Genomic DNA, 18,958 nt, shown 5'->3' with positions numbered 1-18,958 from the left:
GCTAAGGTCTGCGTGGATGCCTGGCGCACCTCAGCCCAATTAACCTTTTTGTCGATCCATTTACAGAAATCAGTACCTACGAGCCGATCCTGTTTCGGTACCGAATCGGTGCCGAACACGTCGAGAAATATTGATACAATAATCAAGCAGCTTAGACGGCTGGTATAAGTTCAGGGGGCATAACCTGCTATTTCTTTTGAACTGGAACTGCAGGCTTTTGATCAAAGACACGCTCGCGCATCAAATTACTCAGAATGAGTGTCAAATCTAACGATGAGGTCTTTCGACCGGCGTTCCCAGCTATCCCCGCCATGGAACGCCCTCCAACAAGTATGTTCACAATCCGTTGCAAGATCGTAGAAGAACAGTATAACTAAACAGATAATCTCCAGTGGTCTCTTACGGCTTACCATTCGAGAGAGCTAGCGTAAAGCACATAACCGGCACTTTCGGTTGCCGACATATCTATGTCTTGGTGTCCAAAGGGTTAGCTTCCCATTCGGACAGTCTCGAAAAGCTGGAAGCTTCTCTTCAGGATCATCATGCAGGGACATGGATGGGAATACCAGCACACACGCCATACGATGCCTTGATCCCAATCTTACAAGATATCAGGAAGAAGGCAGCCGATTGTATCGTCACCCTCGGTGGTGGCAGCTTAGCAGATGGGGCCAAAATGCTTACCTATGCCTTAGCTAATGGCATTGAAAGCGTGGAGGATCTCGTTCGTCTCGAAGCCTCTTATTTGAAACCCGACCTTGGAGCCATTGCTCGAGGTGAGGGTGCCTCTTTGGGGAACGCGCCGACGATCCCACTGGTCTTCATACCAACGACGTTGTCAGGCGCAGAATACTCCAAGTTTGCCGGCTGCACGAATCCTGCGAACCATATGAAAGTCCAATTTACTCATCCTGGTATGTTTGCCAAACTTGTCATTCTAGACCCAGAGCTGTGCCGTTCGACACCTGACTGGGTCTGGCGCAGCACTGGAGTCAGAGCCATCGACCACTGCGTTGAGAACATATGCTCCTCCCGTCCAAAACCCGAGTCGGATGAGGCATGCTTGGAGGGGCTTGGTCTATTGACCAAGTCGCTGCTTCGATATGTCAAGGAACCGAATGACATGGCCGCACGGCTTGATGGTCAACTGGGCTGCAACAAAGCGATGACGGGTCTGGCGGTGCATGTACCATGTGGCGCTTCACATGGTATCGGCCATAACCTTGGACCACTAGGTGTTGGTCACGGCCAGACGTCCTGTATTCTTCTTCCATCGGTCATGAAGTACAACGCATCGGTCAATTCGCAGCGCCAAACAATCATAGTGGATAAGCTGTGGTCGGAGCCCGAAGTCGCTCAAGTATTGAACAAGCACGGGCTGGCTCAGGGCGAAGTCGACGCAGGCGATATGCTCCGGGCCATCTTTGACGAGCTCAATATGCCTAAGAGTCTCGAGTCGGTAGGAGTGAGCAGGAAACAGTGGGAGATTTTGGCGCGCAACAGTCTCGCAGATGGTTTCTGCCATGCCAATGCAATTCCACTTCTTCATGCCCAGCAGGTCAAGGATATCCTAGAGATGTGCTCGGACCCAGCGGCGCAATGAGATGAAGGACACCAGAGCCTGGTTAACCATCGGCCCGGAAACTCAGCCAAAGCCTCAAGAGACGGGCTAGGTCTCATACAGATACAAAATCGAAGAATCTCATTCTTTCAACAAATAAGACCTATGCAGAACACGTGTCGTATTGAATACAAAACTACCCATTTCGAACTTGCCATGCCAGTTACCACCGTTAACGCTTCTTCTCCAAACGCCTACGGGCCTTCAGAGACTGCTCTTCTTCTCCTCGATTGGTACTCTCTCTTTGTCGAGAGTCGCGCTGATTCAGGCGCTGGCGCTGCCCTAGACATCGCAATTCAATTCCGCAAATGGGCCAAGCTGCAAGGCATCGCCGTCATGCACTGCCTCATCGACACCCATGGCACACCCACGGCACACCCTTCCCGCCTGCAAAGGCGTAGAGAGCTTTCAAGGTCTCTCGGAAATTCTCAAGACTTCGAACTGTCCCGAGCCTTTTGAATTGTGCGATGATGCAGACTCTGAGCTCGCCTTCTACCGTATTCCCGGGCACATCTCGGCACTCAAATCTCCTAGCTTATTGGAACATCTGGGAGATAAGGTGATCAAGTCTCTTGTGATCACGGGACTAAGGAGTTCGGGTTGCGGACTGGGAACGATGGCCGCAGCGACGGATGCCGAATTTGCAACAACGGTGATTGACGATACGTGCGCCGACGCTGACGAGGAATTTCACAGAGTCATTTCATATAAATTTCTGCCGTGGAAAGGTTACGTTAAGAAGAGTCTTGAGTTCGGACAGGATTTTGAAGCACGGGTTGAGGATTGAGCACAGGATTGTAAGATGTCGCCCTGGAAAGTTGGAGTACGGCTAACTGTTTCGTATGCTAATTTCTCTCTGTTCGAGTGCACTGCTCCTATTGCATGCAACAATATTACATCATAAACTTCCCATGGATATTACAAAGCACGCATACGCGTGAAGAACTTTGTGTACTTGTTTTTGCCATCCTGAGCCGCTCATCTGAGATAATTAGAGGGTCTCCTCGACCGCCCCCTACCAAAATCGCTACGTGTGTTTCTCGCTTTTGTTGTAGAGTTCTTCCATTGTACTGTCGACGAAATCCCGAATATCACAACTCGACCAGGTAGCGTTGCAGCGGAACCATGTCACATCCTCCGCTTCCGGATGATGAACGTACATGTCAGCTAGCAACATGTCCCCCAAACTCCGTTTGAAGCCGGAATGCAATTATCTTGTTATTTCCTCATCGTGGGCGCCAGCCCCACTGTGACCTCTAAGCTAAAAATCTGTTTAGGGCTGGAGAAGTGGCAGGCTGGCTTACAGTACGTGATGTGCCCAGCGCTCGATAAAAAGCCAGACTGCCCCAATTGATCGTCATCTCCCGAAGCGCACCTTAGCCGCTACGCGAGGGAGTTCAACGGTGTCTATATGATACTCTACAAGAACTTGGTAAGATGGCAATATTGGGACATCGCAGGACATCGACGTCCCAGAGGTTGAGGTGGCTATACTAATACAAGAGGTTAGAGACCAAAGCGCCTACCTCTCTGCATCTATACAGCTCCTCAAAGAAGCAGTCAAAATCATAGAGAATGCTTCCGTAGCCTTTCTTACTTGCAAGTTTCGAGAGGAGAACGCGGAGAAGACATGGCTTAGGCACTGGGATATTGACAAGGAATACAAGGACGCAGTCTGTGAGATGGAGTTAGTTGGGTCTTGAGAGGTTTGAGGTAATCATTGGAAAAGACAGTAAGAATATCAATAATAATATTGAGATGATTTCATCGAAACTTCTTTAATGGATTTTCGAAGCCGAGATCTTTCTCTGATGGGTCTCAATTCAGAAGCCTGATCCCTGCGGGAACTCTTGTTGTTGGCGGTGCCTAGCAGCCTTGAGATGAACAGAAACCACTCACATCCCGTCTTCTCTGACCACAGCCACGCGAAAAGCACGCTATATCATTTTGACACCGCCAGATAATGAAGAGGAACGAGCCCTACCCAGCGGTGTTGTAATCGTGTCCTCTAGCGTCATGGGATTCATCTCGTGATGTTTCCTTATCCCCTTTCTTGTTCAACGCCGCTTTTTGACTAACGCTATATCTAGTAGTTTAATAGACTGTTTCTAATTCCTTTACTATAATCAAACTTATACATAAGCTTTAACTCCAAAATTGATAAACAATTGAAAAGAGATATAATAATGTATTGATATTACGTATCTTAGTAATTATAAGTTTATAAAGGTAAGAGCGGAATAATTATAGCTAATTGCAAGTTTGATTACTATGATGAGGAGTCAGTATTCCAGTCGATGCCTTCATATTTAAGACTTCCCGCACATTAAGGGGCTTTATCGGTATTAGTCCAGTACCTTGATTGCTGCTTAGTCCAAAATCTGGAAATCGGCAACAACCGATATCGTATACACGTACCATGTGCATGATTGCCTTAGTCACGATGAATCCGCAGAACAACTCAGCGTTTTTTAGGAGCGTGTCGAAACTCTCGGTACACTGCATTTTGATTTTCGAAAGATGTATGTTCTCTTTAACATCTCTTCATCTAGGAGCAAAGCAGTTCTTATATCTTCAAAGTCCACCCTGCCAAGTTGTGACGGGTGATGACCAATCTACATCTGGCAACTGAGGTGCGTTTCAGCGGGCGTTTGAGATTATCACATGGGTAATTTGGGCCAATAGGTGACTTGAAAAAAAGAACAGCGGGCGTTTCGCTCCCAAGACCAGAGTTGTGTGCACGCAAATGTTCAAAGAGAAAGTTTCCCCGGTATTCTCAACACTGGCTGAAGGTGCAGGTTGGTGCAGTACATTCCTGATAAGCCTTGAATGCCTTCGAGGGCTTGATTCTTAGCGTCAAAACGAAGTTGCCTGAAGTTGTCCCGGATGCTTGGGTGCTTGTGGAGAGTGAACCCATCTTGAGCCCTTGATATTTTAGGTAGCTTAAATGAACGTAGCCCACACCGAGGTATCGTGTGATGTTCTTGATGTATTTGTTGACACCCGAAGAAAACTTACTCTTTTGGTTTTGACGACCTTCTGAAGAACGCAGTCAAGATAGTTCTTTGCCTTCTTGAGAGTGACTCTCATACCAGACCAAATAGAAACACGATGGTCATTGTCAACCAAGGTAGCCATATGATGTCAGTCCACCTCAGGAGAGGGAGGCAAGTCAGGCAGCAAGCAAAAAGGTGATGTGAATCTCCGATACAGAAGTTGATATCACAAGGCGCGAAATATACAAAAAGATATGCGTCAATCGCTGACGGGAATTGAGCCCGACGTGGCTGATGGGAGTTAGTTATTTGTCGGTATCGTGTACGATGGTTTGAATATGCTTACGGGTCGAACCCACAACCTTGAGATTAAGAGTCTCACGCTCTACCGATTGAGCTAGCCGGGCAGACAAGTCTGAATTTGGCTGGTTGATGGAAAGACCGAGGATGGCAGAGATTAAATTTCGAATGTGAAAAATTGGTGGTATTGCTGGGATGGGGACGACAAAATTTGCATGCCCCGAAGCAAGCTCCACCCGGAGACTTCGGGTCGGCTCCGACACAGACCCAGTCCGCTTCCGGCACGGAGCCTTGGCAATTCAGTCAACTCGAAGAATGAGAGAAAAAGCGAAATCACAATCACTTGTAGGTGATCTGGAACTTGGTCTCATGTGAAACTTCCTTCCCTAGTTACCAGACCAGCTGGCATCACTTGATTTGACCCTTGAGCACAACACATTCAAACTCTCTCTCGAGTCTCTAGACCCGGCCTCAGTAAAACCGGGTCGACGTGTAGAATTTGTGATCTGAAGAAGTAGCGAGGTAATCATAGAATCTCTCAATTTTCAATCAGTTGCTCCTTCCCGCCTGGTGGCCTGCCAGAGTGCCGGTCAGTGTGATAACTCACGAGTCTTGATACTATTCGTTCCTACTTTGATCTCAACTCAAGTTTCTACCAAGACAAATATTTCTTCATAGCTTGAGTCTTCATTCTGTGGTATCATGGGGGAAACGACTGTCCAAAGGAGATCGTGGAGTGAGATCTATCGCAGTAGTTAGGCTCGAGATTCAAACCAGATAATGGGTCTTCCGATTTTGAGATGAGGTCGATGCAAGGATGCTTCATCCTGTGTTAGTTTTTCGAGGCGACGCCATGGCCAGCTTGGCTTTGTTGTTTTCTGCTACAAACTTTTCTGAGGAGATGTCATTATCAGAGAGCAAATGCAGGCAATGAGTTATACCCGCACTCGGTCAATGTTAGCCTTTCCACGACTCAAACGCGAGCGAATGACTCGGAGAATGCTGACCATGATCCTTCCATGCCACCTACCAACCAACTTGAAATCGAACGCAGCGTGGGAAAACACGTTGCATGTAGCAACAGAGTGTTCAATGTTGTAAACCTACCTGACTACAGAGGACAATCGCACGGCATTCTTAGACATTACCATCTCTCACACCAGTGCTTAGAATAACTGTCCAATTGCGTCGAGCAACTCTTCCGCAATCCTTCAATGCAATGATGTGCTCTGCCCCTTCGGGCCCCCTCGCGCCCTCAGATTCGCTGAATCCCATGCGTTGTGGGCTGTGTTGCGTTCAAACAGGCTTAGAGCGACCCCGCATGCTGAGCACGTCAGTGTACTTCGGTGGGAAAACTGGGGTTTCCGGGGCATATTATCCTCGGTCTCTTCCGGGTTCCGCATCCCGGTCCGCCGTTGAGTCTCGACAACGAAGTTTTGATGCAAGAGCCCCGCGGCGGTTAAGTTTCTCTTCAAACTTACGCCCTGTCAAACGGAGGAGACCGAGACACGATGCCGAGCCCCAGTCCGGTCGCCGAACCTGAGCGGGCACCGATATCTAGACCCCGGTGCTTGACATGTAAGCGCCGAAAGGTAATTGAAGCATCCGCATTGTGGCCCCCCCGTTCCCGCCTCTGCACATGATGGGCAAGCATACTGACAATGGTCAGGTCAAATGCACTGGGGGTCCTGAACCATGTGAGAACTGTCGTCGACTAAGACTTGACTGTACATTCAACTACTCGGAAATCTACCTGTCACCAGAAGTCCCGAATCCACAAGGACTTTCAGCCCCGACAGACGCGCTGACGGAAGCCGGGACCAAACGTCGGCGCATCGCGGCCGCATGTACGGAGTGCCGTGTTCAAAAGGCGAAGTGCTCCGGTCATCGCCCGCAATGCTTCCATTGCAATCGGAGGAACCTATCATGTGTATATCCATCATCGGCGTCAAGGCGTAAGAGCAGACATGTCAGCGGACAACAGCAACAGTCTGCTTCTCCAGAATCAAGCAGCACTCTCAGCCAGAGCGCCTCCTATGAGGCAGAGTCTACACTGAACCAACGGTACGGCGTCGGCAGGGTATCTCTGAATACTGCCCTAGACCACGCTCTCCTCAGTACAGACGTGATCCGTCAGCATCTCGAGGCGTACTTTGACCACGTCTATCCAATAGGCCATGATTTCTTTCACCGGCCATCCGTAATGGAAGAATTTTATGCCGGAAAGCTACCGCCCATCCTTTGCACATCGATATGCGCGACTGCAGCAATGTTCGTCTCCCGCTCGCGCGAGTCGCGAGTCCTATCCGTCCAGTGGGCTAAAGAAGTAGACGCCTACATTTTCGGCAACCTCAATGTCTTCAAGGTGCTCAACATCCAGCTTCTAATCCTCTCCATGTTTCAAAACTTCGCCTACAGGCAGTTCGGCAAGATGTGGCTGCTCATCAGCATGGCCGCGAGGTTAGCAATCTCATTCCAACTCAACGACGAGAGACCAGCCGCTGAGAATGATACCACCGCCGCGCTCATCAAGCGTGAGTGTGAGCGGCGACTGGTGTGGCATGTGTGGAGTATGGATAAGATGCTCTCGGCGGGTCTGGATGAGTTCACCTCGTTGCCAGATCGGTGGATGAGGACTTCGTTACCGAACTCGGAGCATGCTTTCTGTCATGGGCTGATGAAGCCAACGGGCAGGCTAAGTGACGGTGTGGAGGCACTTGCATCTCATGAAGCTGGGCCTAATGCCTACTTGATCATGCTATTGCCGCTTCGCTGTGAGATACTGCGGTAGGCATTTGGAAACCTTCCTTTCTTCAATGGCAGAGTTGTTACTGACGCCCACAGGTTAACAAAGAGAATCGTCATAGATAGTCACTCAGACCACTCTCCAGCAGCGGTCTCCAAAGCAGTCACAACCATGAAAGACCTACGAGACCGTTTACGATTCTTCCTCAAAAATACACCAAAACACCTACAACTGAGTGAACTCAACATGTTCTCCCATTCAACCACATCCGAGTTCTCGTCTTACCTCACTCTCAACTCGTGGTACCTCCAGTGCGCCTGCGACCTCTTCCGCGTCGCACTCCCAGCCGCGTACAGAGAGAGCGCATCGCCGAAATTCCTCGCGAGCGCCCCGCCAGACTTTGTATCGGAGTGGCGCGCACTTGCGGTATCCCACGCTCTACGTCAAGCGAGACTGTGGGAGCATCTCCAGAACCTTCGAGCCAAGGGTGCCCTGCAGTCAAAGCAGACGCGTATCCCCCTCCGTCTGGGGTACGGTAGCATGGTCCATCAGTGTACCAAAACTCTCCTTACGGCGCGATGGTGCAAGCTGTATGATGGCCTTATCGACCCGATCACCGGCGAGACGGCGGAGCTCAATGACGAGGCAGTGGAGGCTCTGTGCCAGAGCAACATCACCTTGCTGGACGACATGGCCAAGATCGTGCCCATCATCGCGGTACTACAGCAAGACGTCGAAAAGATGGTCGAAGCCGATAAAAACAGAAGACAAAACGACGCGGAGACACAGGAGCTCGCGCCAGTCAGCAGCGAAGTCCAGCGGAACAACTTGCTGAGCAGATATCATCCGTTGTCTCAGAGCTTCGACAGCAACGCCAAGACGGCGGACGAAGTCGCGCTACAGCACTCCGACGCTCCTCAAACGCCTTCGATCCTCCAGACTTCAGAAACGACGGACATGCCGATGACGGACTCTGTCGATATCTACCCGGCCTCTCTAGCCAGTGCGGCTGGTCTCAATGACATTGGCTCCAGTCTGGATGGGCCGCTTACATGGTCCGGTTTTGCAGAAAACCAGCTGGCACCAGATTACTTTGTAGCCCCTTCGCAGTTCGACATGAGTGGTGAGCTGAGTTGGTTTTTGTCGGGATACATGGATCCGGATCCCGCCAACGTCTGAGAAAGCGCAGGCATGAAAATAGCAACCTAAGTTGTAACTTGAAGACAATTGTACTTTTCGGACTAGACCTACACAGTAGATGCTATAAGACATATCCAATGACGGAGAAATGCAGCCGGAACAGTAACACTTTCCCGGAACTCAGAAGTTAAGACCTACTTACTGAGCTAGCCTCAAGCTGGCCAGCCCAAGCACGCAAGACGGGGCCAAGATGATGTATAGAAGACCGAGTGGGTCTCCACCGCATCTCGCCGGATCTCGCTCGCCTCACCTCGCGGAACATCTTACCCCTAGCAACACCGCATCCGCCGAGATCCGCTGTCACGAACCATCGCAAGCAGTTTGCAATTCACTTTCTCCAGACTTTCTATGCTTCCAAAGTCTCCACCACGAAGCACTAGTCGCGAATCCCACGTCCCTGGCTTCGGTTTACTATCAGCGTCGTGACATGGCGACATACCACAGATGCTTGTTAGTGCAGCAAAGGCTCGAAAATGTAACCGCCATATAATTCAACTCCCTCCCACCCCGACTTCGAAACTACGATGAACGACGTCGAATCCCTGGGTCAATTTGAGCTCACTCGATAATCACCATCTATCATGGGCATCAAATCGGTAACACAGCACTTCAACAAGAGGCTCTTTGCCTCCGTATTCCTCATTGCCGTGTCGCAGTTCAACTATGGCTTCGACAATCAGGCCTTCACCTCGACACAGGCCATGGACGCCTTTGAAAGGCAGTTTGGAGAGTACGACGAAGCGACAAGGCAGTGGAAGATTCCGACATACTTCTTGTCGTTGCTGAATAGTCTGAATTACATTGGCTTTGCTGCCGGTACGTTGATACCCTGGAGACTTACAGCTCGGGTGCTCGAGGGCAAGTGGATGATGATGGCCATTAACATGGTATCTCAGGCCTCGTGATTGGAAGTCTGACTAGTGCACGCTTCGGTCGTCGCACGACTATGATCGTTATGAGCGTATACGCCCTGATTAGTGCCACGGTCGTGGTCACATCCACGACGAAGGAACAAATTCTTGTAGGCAGAATCCTGAACTGTACGAGGAAACGTAACCCTAGCTGCGGACCACTCATTGACAGGTTACAGATGTCTACGTTGGATTCGAACTGGCTGTGGTTCCCGTATATCAGTCAGAAATCGTCCCCGCTCCAGTTCGAGGAATGGTCGTTGGAACATACCAACTCTCCATTGGCGTACGCACACCTCCATGACACGACCCCCTATTCCGTTTGGCAGTTGCTGATCCACAGAGTATAGCTTGGTGGCCTTGTCATCAACTCCATCTGCCGAGGAACATCGAGCTTCCAAGACAGTCGAGCCTATAGAATCCCCTTCGGCCTCTTCTACGTTATCCCATCAATTGTACTAGCTTTAATCTGGTTCATTCCAGAGGTAGACTTACCCGAAGCTTCCCATCCTTCATCTTGGCTATCTTAACCTCCTAACTCCTTCATTAGTCTCCCCGCTGGCTCCTCCTCCGAGACCGCGTCGAAGAAGCCAGAAAAGCCCACCACCTCCTCCGCGAAGGAACCATGTCCGAGAACGACATCTCCAACGAGTTCGCAAAGATCCAACAATTCCTCCTTGATGAACCCGAGCAAGGCCGTACAAAGGAGCTCTTCCAGGGCGTGAACCGCAAACGCACCGCCATCGCCGTCGGCATGTCCTTCTTCCAGCAGGCAACGGGCCAGGCGTTCGCATCGCAGTACGGTGCCGTCTGGGTAAAGTCGCTTGGCACTTTAAACCCGTTCGATGTCACGCTGGGGTCGTCGGCGCTGACGACGGGGTTGATTATTACGTGTTTGTTCTTGACGGATCGGGTTGGGCGACGGTAGGAGAGCTTACTCTTCACTGATGCTTGATGTGATACTAACATTCTTTGCAAGCAAAATTCTACTTGTTGGTGCTGCGGTTCAGACAGTTGCACTATACACGATGGCCGGCCTCGGCGTACCAAGGCCTGTACCCAACGCCAATAAGTCAGGCATGGTCGGCATGCTCCTTCTATGTAAGAACGATTCAAATCCAAAACCGACGATGAGTACATTCACAGTCTACTAACCCTCCCCACAGTCGGCGCCGGCTTCGGTCTAGGATGGGGTCCCCTAACCTACGTAGTGGTAACCGAAGTCCCAGCACTCCGCCTCCGCGACCGTTCTCAGCGCGTCTCCTCTCTCGTCAACATCTTCATGAACTTCCTCGTTAACTTCACCCTGCCCTATCTCCTCAACGCACCCTACGCCGCGCTACAGAGCAAAGTCGGCTTCATCTTTGGCAGCATCGCCGTCTGCTCGGCGTTGTTTGTCTTTTTCTGTGTACCAGAGTGTAAGGGGAGGAGTCTGGAGGAGATTGATCGCATGTTTCACGACGGCGTGCCGGTGAGGCACTTTGGAGATTATCCGAGATCCGAGGTACAGATCAACGCGGCCAAGGTCGTTGATGAGGAGGATGCTGGTGATAGGCAGCATGCACCAGAGGAAGTCAAGTGAAAGGATAGCAGTAAAAAGTTGAGAATGAGGGTGGATTGAGATGCCCACCGGTAGCCCTCGACTCGGCAACTCGAGTTGGTATTCGTGTCGAGCGCGTGCCAAGTACTGCTCGCATGGAAGTAGACATTTTCGGGATCAAATCATACATCTTTGCAGCTAACCCAAAGTTTCTCGGTCCTCGGCGATCTGTTTACCATTGTAGAACTGTAGAAATGTTCGATCCCACGTGCACACCCCATTGTGTACCCCACGGCATGTTCTTCCGAGAAAACATCAAAGTTTGATAGCGTGTTATTCACCCTTTGGATGACACAAATCATCCCACATTACTTTCCGTTAAACCTTGCATATTGGATCATCACAAGACCCTGCCCACCCCCTTTTGGACCGCTTGACTCGTCGTTTAATCAATCTTGTGATTGGGTATCTTTCGATTGATTAGGATCGAGGCACAATTCGGGCCCTCCCGCCCCCTTAACCATACATCTGGCTAGACTGGGCTATTGTTGTTGGCATTAGGAAGGGCCGGATTGGCTTCGGTTCAGACGGTTTCTGTACCCGCTCTCTGCGAGATCGACGTCTCTGACGATGTAACTTCGGCTCGTACCCCAGCCGAGCAGGCATAACTAATCAGTGTCTTTCATCGTCAACATGCTGGTAGGTTGTTACAACGCATTGCCGCTCAACCACTGCGACGTGGGGGTGGACTTTCTGAATCTGTTGCTGCATTTGCTTCGTTTCGACATGCTCTCGGATGCCCAGCCGATAAGGACGTGCTTTGAAGCTTATGCGTCCGAGCCCTTGCACTGCTATGCCCAGTTCTCGGGACTGATGCCGATGTTACCCACACTCCAGCGATCTAAGTCCATGTGGCCATCCTCGTCACGCTCCTTCTCGTCTATTGGTCGCGCAAACTCAGTCAAAAACCGTAACATCCACCGATCCATGCGATAGCTGGTGTTCATACTCTTGCGACATAGCTCATGGAACGTCTTGAGCCGTGCGAAGCACACCTCCAGTGCTGGCCAGTACGCCCGCAAAGCGACGAGGGTATTGAAATGACGCTCTAGCGTAGCACGGGCATTTGCAATCTCAGCTTCGTCTGTCTCGAACAGCAGAGTGTGGATAAAGATTGAAGATGTGATGACAATGATGTGTCCGAGCATGTTGAATTTGGCGTCACAGCCAGGTGTTGTGTTTGCGAGATCGATGATACGTGACATGGAGATAGCGTTCTCCTTGCATTTGCGCGCGAACATCTGTGCTGTTGGTGAAGTAGGGAAGCGCTGAACTTCATCTAGGTACTGGTAGTACAGTAGTTGACTGTAGTGATAGTGGCCAGTGTGCACGGCAATGAAGATCCGCCCAAGGCCTTGAGAGGCGAAGGCATGGAGGTTACTTGGGGTATCGCGAAGATTATGGGGTAGGGCCACCTCCCAAGCTTCCAGCTCTTGCGACAGTTGAGACACAGTCTCGTCGATATTGGTCACGTCAACGTCAGATGTGAGACTCTTGATGGCGTCATTGACCCTCATCAGAATGCTGTTCAGCTTGATCATTTGTGCGATCAGTGAGTCTTCACGATTTGGTGACAGAATGAAGTCAAAGTGGTTGTTGTTTGCCCGGGTCATGTTGAGAAAAGTTGACTCGTTCATGGGCAACGGGACATCCATTCGACGGTCCATGAGGCGTGGTAGATTGACACCAGTGGATGACCACACGTCGATCATACAAAGAGACCAATACACTTAAAACGGTCAGTATCAATACCGTGGCATACTTCATAAGGCGGATTTTCTACCTCTGATGTGGATCTCTCTCTGGAGCGGATCTGGGGTTGGCAGGTTGGGTAGATCGAGATAGTTGGCTATCCTGCAAGCCGCCGAATAGAAGATGGTTTCTGCTCCAGCTTCGCCCTCTACGATGGAGTACGCGCCCAGCAACACGCATGCTTGTGCCGTGGTAAGTGAAACGTCGCGCAAGTTGAGTAGTAGATTTCCCTCATTGGCAAAAAGCTCGCCTCGCGACATAGGTGATATCCCGTTGAATATGGAATTCGACGAAAATCGCGCTGACAATGCCATCATTCCGTAGACAAGTACCAGAGGGGCGGTTCCCTCGTGTAGGTCCAGCATAAAGCTGGGCCTGTGGAAGAGGGAGTGAAGCTGATCGTGGATGTACTTGAAGTACAACTCCACAAGCTCGAAGCAGAGCGCCTTGTCTGCAACAGCAGCTGAAGGAGTGATGCCTGGCGGGCTGGAAAGGATGATCTCGGTGACTGTCGGCGTCTTTGGTGTTGTGATGGATATGGGGCTGATGGGAGCCGCCTTGGGCTGAATTATGGTACCAGCCCTCGAGCAGGCAATGTTCTGGGCCGCACAGTAAGTGCACTGCCCGCCACCGATAGGAACCTCGCATTTCCTCCGCCGTGCGCTGTTATGCTGTCAGTAGTGATGCTACTGATGCGCCTCGAAGTCGATGAACGAAGGGGTCAGGGGAGACGCCGGCCAGGGTCAAAGGGCAGAGATTCGCAGACTGACTTACCGACACGCCGAGCACGCTGTTGAATATCTCATGGCTGGATCTGAGGTGTCGGCTCTCCGTCTGTAGAACCCGAACTCTACGTGGACCGCAGTCGATATTTGATGTCCAGTGCCCTGTCGCGAGCTCTATCGTCCGATTGTGTCGTTCTCTCGCCTGATCTGACAGGAAGCTGCGCAAAAAGGAACGTCGACGTTCGGCATGAGGCGATCAAATCAAAAAACGGCAAGTCACCTGCCACCTGCTTCCTTCCAAGCGTCTCCTTCCCCCGAGCCACAGCTGCAGCGACTGGGCCGGGAAGGCCCACCTTCCCCGCTTTCCCACAATGATTTACCAGACCCTCAGTGGTTCGGCTAGTATGATAGCCCCGCATATATGGGGCTTCTCCGCATCACAAACGTCCGTCTGGGCCTTCCTAATCCCAAGACTAACCCAGTTGAGCTAGCCTGGTAGTGGACCGTTCGTGGGATTGCGGAGCGACGAGCCGATGGTTTTCTGGCCACCTCTTGGAGGTCTCCTGGTTTCATTCTTGCTCTTCAATTTCCCCATTCTCCTGAACCTGAAAGGGGAACAATTCGGTTCAATGTGACTCTCTCCATGCCTCCAATACCGCGCCTGCATAACTCTCCGGCTCGAGGACCCGTGGTTCGTTGGTTGATGTTGATGGAAACGGTCTCAGTGAGTGCAACACTTCCAAACTTGGTCGTGTTTCTCGTCCAATCAACCCCGCTCGCAACCTTAGTCCACAGCGGCATAGTCGAAATGAGGGGGCCTTTTTCAAAGCCTGCCTTCATCTCGGTAGTAGGGTGTTTGCTCCGAGCCCTGAAATTATCCTGGTTATCCTGGTTGTCCGAAATGTCCGCCGATCGTTCCTGCCTGCCAACACTTTATCGGGAGTTTGTGTGCAGTAGCCAGCTGAATCTCGACGCGAAGAGGATCCATTTTTGGCGGAGTGTTTCGATGTCTCGCCTTATTTGGGGTAAAGACACTGGATGGGAAGTCTCCGTCGTTTCCGAAGGGCCGATTTCCTTCTGAGTCTTCCCCAGACGGGAGCTCCCGCAACCTACTTGCCACGCGAAGAAGCCCCTGGGAAGCCGCCGTGTTTGCCTGACTCCTTTGAAAGCGACGGATGTCTGGAAGCATCCTCCGGCCGATGACCCTATCACTAAATGTGTCCTGTTCCTTTGCATATAGCCACGCGCTCGATCTGCGTTTCTCTGGGTAGACGTTCCATGTGAAAGCGCTCATGGTTCCAAGTCTGGTGGCTCCGTGCCACTGCCTCTCACAACGCAATTCCAAACTCTGTCGGTGAAAGAATATTGGTGGATAAAAGGATTGAGGCCTGAAATCGTTCCTATGCCATCCCGTCGTCCGTTTCCCGAATCGTGTATTGATAAACAAGGTTGGTCGGATAGATCGTTGATTTCGGAGCTGACCTGACTACTGCACACATCAGTCACCCAATCTTCGAGATACCAACAGAAAGTTCAACTAACCTGGCGAAAGAAATTTGCCTCAGTCTTCATCTTACTCCTCTGCTCAACAATTTCCCAACTGTTCCTGAAGCCAAGAGCATTAGGTTGTGCTCATGGATAACTTTCAACTTCATGCTGAAGGGAATTATCCAACCAAACTACACCATCGCCGGCACTTATCAATGTTGACCTGCATTCGTTTGTTTCCTTCCTTGATACCTCGTCGTAAACGACTGACGGACTTTCTGCACGTACGAATATTCTCGGGCCTCAGAACTCTCCCCGTTCTTGAGCATAGTTCTTTGCTTCTTTGTTTCGTTCCACACTCTGTCATAGAATGGTACCAAAACTCAGCCAGTCTCTTTTTGGTTCAGTTCCCCTGCCACACACATGATTGTCGCAAGCCTCTTGGTGAACATGTGTACTGCGGCCGCCGTTTGAACTCCAAAATCTGCATCGATAGCTCAAATTTCAGCCGACAACAGCGATCAAGTCATGTGTCGCCGATTTGAAACGAAAAGTTTTGATCGAATATGGGTCCTCGAAGCGAGTTTTGGTCTTTTGTTTATTGTTTGCAGGTCGAAAGTTGTTATTTTCGGATGGTGCTGCGTGCAGAACCCTTAGTGAAGGGACCTTTGAGTTCCAGCGGGACCTCATGTCGATTCGCAAAGCTGGATGCTATTCACAAAGAAGCTCTCTGACAAATGCATGAGCAGAAAATCCTATTTCCATCATCCAAGGGAAGAAAAATGGTTCCAGGAGCAGTGTTATGTAAACCATTTTCAATTCCGAATTCCGCCAGGAACGAGTGGGCAAGAAACAATGTCCGCCAGTCCCGTCAAAGCAAACCCGCTAGTGGCGGGAAACCGCTGCGCGGGACAGCGTGGAGAATGCGGGGAGATCTACGGGATGTGGCACGGCTCTTTCCATTTGATCGCTACGTCCATTCACGCAGGGGTCAAGACATGACTTCGTGTCAGCACACGCACATAGATGGAAATGAGAGATATGTCTGGCTTTTTTTCTCCGCTGGAGATCAATGAATTGTATCTGCATAGTTCTAGAAGGCTTAAAAAGCAGGCCTAGTCGCCCATTGGTTACCAATCTCTTGCTCACTGAAGTTTGCAGGCGATGGCTAAGGTAAGTGAGAAAATAATCAAGGTGTCGTTCATTGAAACTACAACCCGTAGCATTCAAACTAAAGTCGTTTTTAGCTAAGACAATTACTGTTCAATCAATTTCCGGTTCCTGTTCAACTCCCGTAAGAACACCACGATTTGAAAGTCTTGTCTAGTCCTCGAGCAAGGTACATGAGTGGGAATGACTCAATAACAGCTCTGACATACCCTTGTCTGCCGTATATGGTTACCTGACATTAAGGTTTTAAGTATTATGCCCTAAAAGCATCATTTCTGTCTTATAGATTTTCATTCCTATGAATCCAAACGAGACGCCGTCGAAGCAAAGACAGGCGTCCAACTGAGGCAATCGTTGCTAAAAATGAGCAACGAAAGCGGGCAACGCTACCTGTACTACGGGCTAAGAGCAAGACACCTTCCGTTCAAGTGTCAACCCAAACCCTCTTTTTTGTGATAGAACCAGTCACAGCAATCTTGTTGCGAAGATGTGTTGCAGAGCAATGTCAACGCGCATGCCAACCCTTGCACCTCACCGTCTCACTACCTAAGGAGGCAATTACGCATAGTCCCTCATCACGACATCGGGAACTCCATTAAGCTTCCCGGTATCCACCTGTCATCCCCGGGCCAAGTGAGATCGCGACGAACTTCAAATCTCGATTAAGTTCCGGGGTTGGGTGAATGCCCGACTCTCACGGTGACTTGCTCTTGTAACATCTAATATCTCTTCAACGAGAATTTCAGTCAATTTGACGCCATACGTCGTAGGTTTGGAGAAGTGCCGATGAGTTGAGATCGGGCAACGCCCAGGCCCCAACAAGGGTAAAGCAGTGCCAACCATGAGCCGCGGCTCTGTTTGGCAATGAGCTCATGGCGGCTGTCGTATGGCTCTCTACATTACCAGGTCTTATTTAGCGGCGGTTAAAAGGTGACGTATGAAGAAATGGCACGCGCCTCCATGGTTCAGAGAGTATGGCTTTCAAAGGCGCCGGTAAGTATCCGTATAGGCTATGCTTCAAGGCCTAGAAATGCTAGGGATTGTACACAACATTGGCCACTCTGCGGAATAAAGCATAGTACTCAAGTTAGAATGCGTTCGAACTGCGTTCGCCTACATCCAAAGCATCGTTAACCAGTCCTTTTAGTGTCTAATCATGTCTTGGATAGAGAGCTTCGCCATAAGGGACGAAATCCGCCTGTGGCCTTGAAATTAACAGAATTGCGTGCAGGTTCTTGGCGTCCGATTTCTGCCATTACTTGTCCGCTTCAAGGTAATCGTTCGAGGCAATTCGAGGGGGGGGGGGTGGGGGAGAACACATATCCATTGCGTTGCTTTCCACTTCCAAACCTTAGCCGGTGCTGAATGAAGTACGCTGAGATTATAGGGGTTTTACAATGCCACCAATCGTACTCGTTGGAGTGGCCGTATCCTACATGCATAGTCATCATGTCCGTGTAAAGATAGTCGGCTATCTATTCTTAATTCATCTGCCGTAGCGGAGGAGAGTGAATACCGTAAGCGGGCGCTATCTTTGGCGCCCGCCTACGCAGGACCTAAAGACATACTTCTGAAGGTCCGTGCCGAGATGAGGGGTGAGCGGGCGACGGCGGAGAAACCCATAACCACGCGTACGCCGCCTGGAATACTCCGAGCCGAAATGGTGGCCAAGTCGCTTTCCGGGGACGGATGGTTGGTGCATCCGGTGCCATGGGGAACAGATTGTAGATAGAACACCGGAAGTCTCCACCAACCAGATGGCTCCCTGAGAGAAGGGTCGGAAAGTTACGAAGTGCATTGTATGGCTAGCCCTTCGAAGATTCCGTTGGGCATGGGGCGTGGTGTACATCATGAGAATCGCCTTACTATCTGAAAGGGGAGAAAAAATGCGCAATGCTGCACATGGCAATCCACGGTTTCGGGTCTGCAGCAAGAGACGAACACGGGCAAAGTTCAAACTTTGGGCGTTGGGGGGCCAACTTGCAAGTGGTTGTTATTGTTGTCGCACAACTCGCCATCGGCAGTATAGGTAGATGTTCTGCTCAATAGTGTGCCATCCTATGTTTTGGGGCCGTCGAAGAGTAAAGGGTTTCGAAAGTCTGACTCGCCGTAGGGCTTAAACAGCGAGAATTACTCCGGGCTGGTCTGCTTAAGTAAGAAAACTCTATGCCCTGCGTGTGTACTAAGTTCAGACATCGCTCGACATTGATCTTCTGTACGGCTTCTAGAATGACTAGACGCGAATTAAACGAGCAATTTACACGATGTGTGTGCTTGCCTGACTCTCATGTGTACAGTCTAGATTCTATACGCTTCCTACTTCATCTCAAATAATCTACCACGAGAGTAAAACATCGTTCATGATTCAATGGGATACATCGATGGGGCTCAAGATATCAGCCCACAGACCATGACGATCAACATATCTGTGCAACCATAATAGTCCAAA

At 50.4% G+C, this 18,958-nt stretch overlaps 5 protein-coding genes across 5 annotated transcripts; 4 read left to right on the top strand and 1 right to left on the bottom strand.

Annotated features, from left to right (window-relative positions):
- Positions 1-254: 254 nt before the first annotated feature.
- Positions 255-1,603, top strand: CPAR01_15298 (alcohol dehydrogenase; the record flags this gene model as incomplete). Its single annotated transcript, XM_060499547.1, has 2 exons — positions 255-330; positions 393-1,603. 2 exons carry the CDS (start codon positions 255-257, stop codon positions 1,601-1,603), a joined length of 1,287 nt encoding a protein of 428 aa, XP_060341547.1.
- Positions 1,604-1,777: 174 nt separating this feature from the next.
- Positions 1,778-2,408, top strand: CPAR01_15297 (uncharacterized protein; the record flags this gene model as incomplete). The annotated part of the gene is made up of 2 exons (XM_060499546.1): positions 1,778-2,018; positions 2,098-2,408. 2 exons carry the CDS (start codon positions 1,778-1,780, stop codon positions 2,406-2,408), a joined length of 552 nt encoding a protein of 183 aa, XP_060341546.1.
- A 4,405-nt stretch (positions 2,409-6,813) lies between these two features.
- Positions 6,814-8,842, top strand: CPAR01_15296 (uncharacterized protein; the record flags this gene model as incomplete). Its single annotated transcript, XM_060499545.1, has 3 exons — positions 6,814-6,872; positions 6,931-7,704; positions 7,762-8,842. The coding sequence occupies 3 exons, from the start codon at positions 6,814-6,816 to the stop codon at positions 8,840-8,842; spliced, it is 1,914 nt and encodes a 637-aa protein (XP_060341545.1).
- Positions 8,843-9,444: 602 nt separating this feature from the next.
- CPAR01_15295 (sugar transporter) lies at positions 9,445-11,356 on the top strand (the record flags this gene model as incomplete). Its single annotated transcript, XM_060499544.1, has 7 exons — positions 9,445-9,679; positions 9,760-9,903; positions 9,954-10,060; positions 10,125-10,259; positions 10,325-10,698; positions 10,754-10,875; positions 10,941-11,356. The coding sequence occupies 7 exons, from the start codon at positions 9,445-9,447 to the stop codon at positions 11,354-11,356; spliced, it is 1,533 nt and encodes a 510-aa protein (XP_060341544.1).
- An 809-nt stretch (positions 11,357-12,165) lies between these two features.
- Positions 12,166-13,932, bottom strand: CPAR01_15294 (fungal specific transcription factor; the record flags this gene model as incomplete). The annotated part of the gene is made up of 3 exons (XM_060499543.1): positions 12,166-13,103; positions 13,158-13,789; positions 13,901-13,932. 3 exons carry the CDS (start codon positions 13,930-13,932, stop codon positions 12,166-12,168), a joined length of 1,602 nt encoding a protein of 533 aa, XP_060341543.1.
- Positions 13,933-18,958: the final 5,026 nt, after the last annotated feature.

The sequence above is a fragment of the Colletotrichum paranaense genome (genome assembly GCF_030867605.1).
Source record: "Colletotrichum paranaense strain IMI 384185 chromosome Unknown Scaffold_19.1, whole genome shotgun sequence".
NCBI classification, from domain to species: Eukaryota; Fungi; Ascomycota; class Sordariomycetes; order Glomerellales; family Glomerellaceae; genus Colletotrichum; species Colletotrichum paranaense.
The sequence above is the reverse complement of the archived record's forward strand: the minus strand, read 5'-3'. Positions and strand labels throughout refer to the sequence as shown.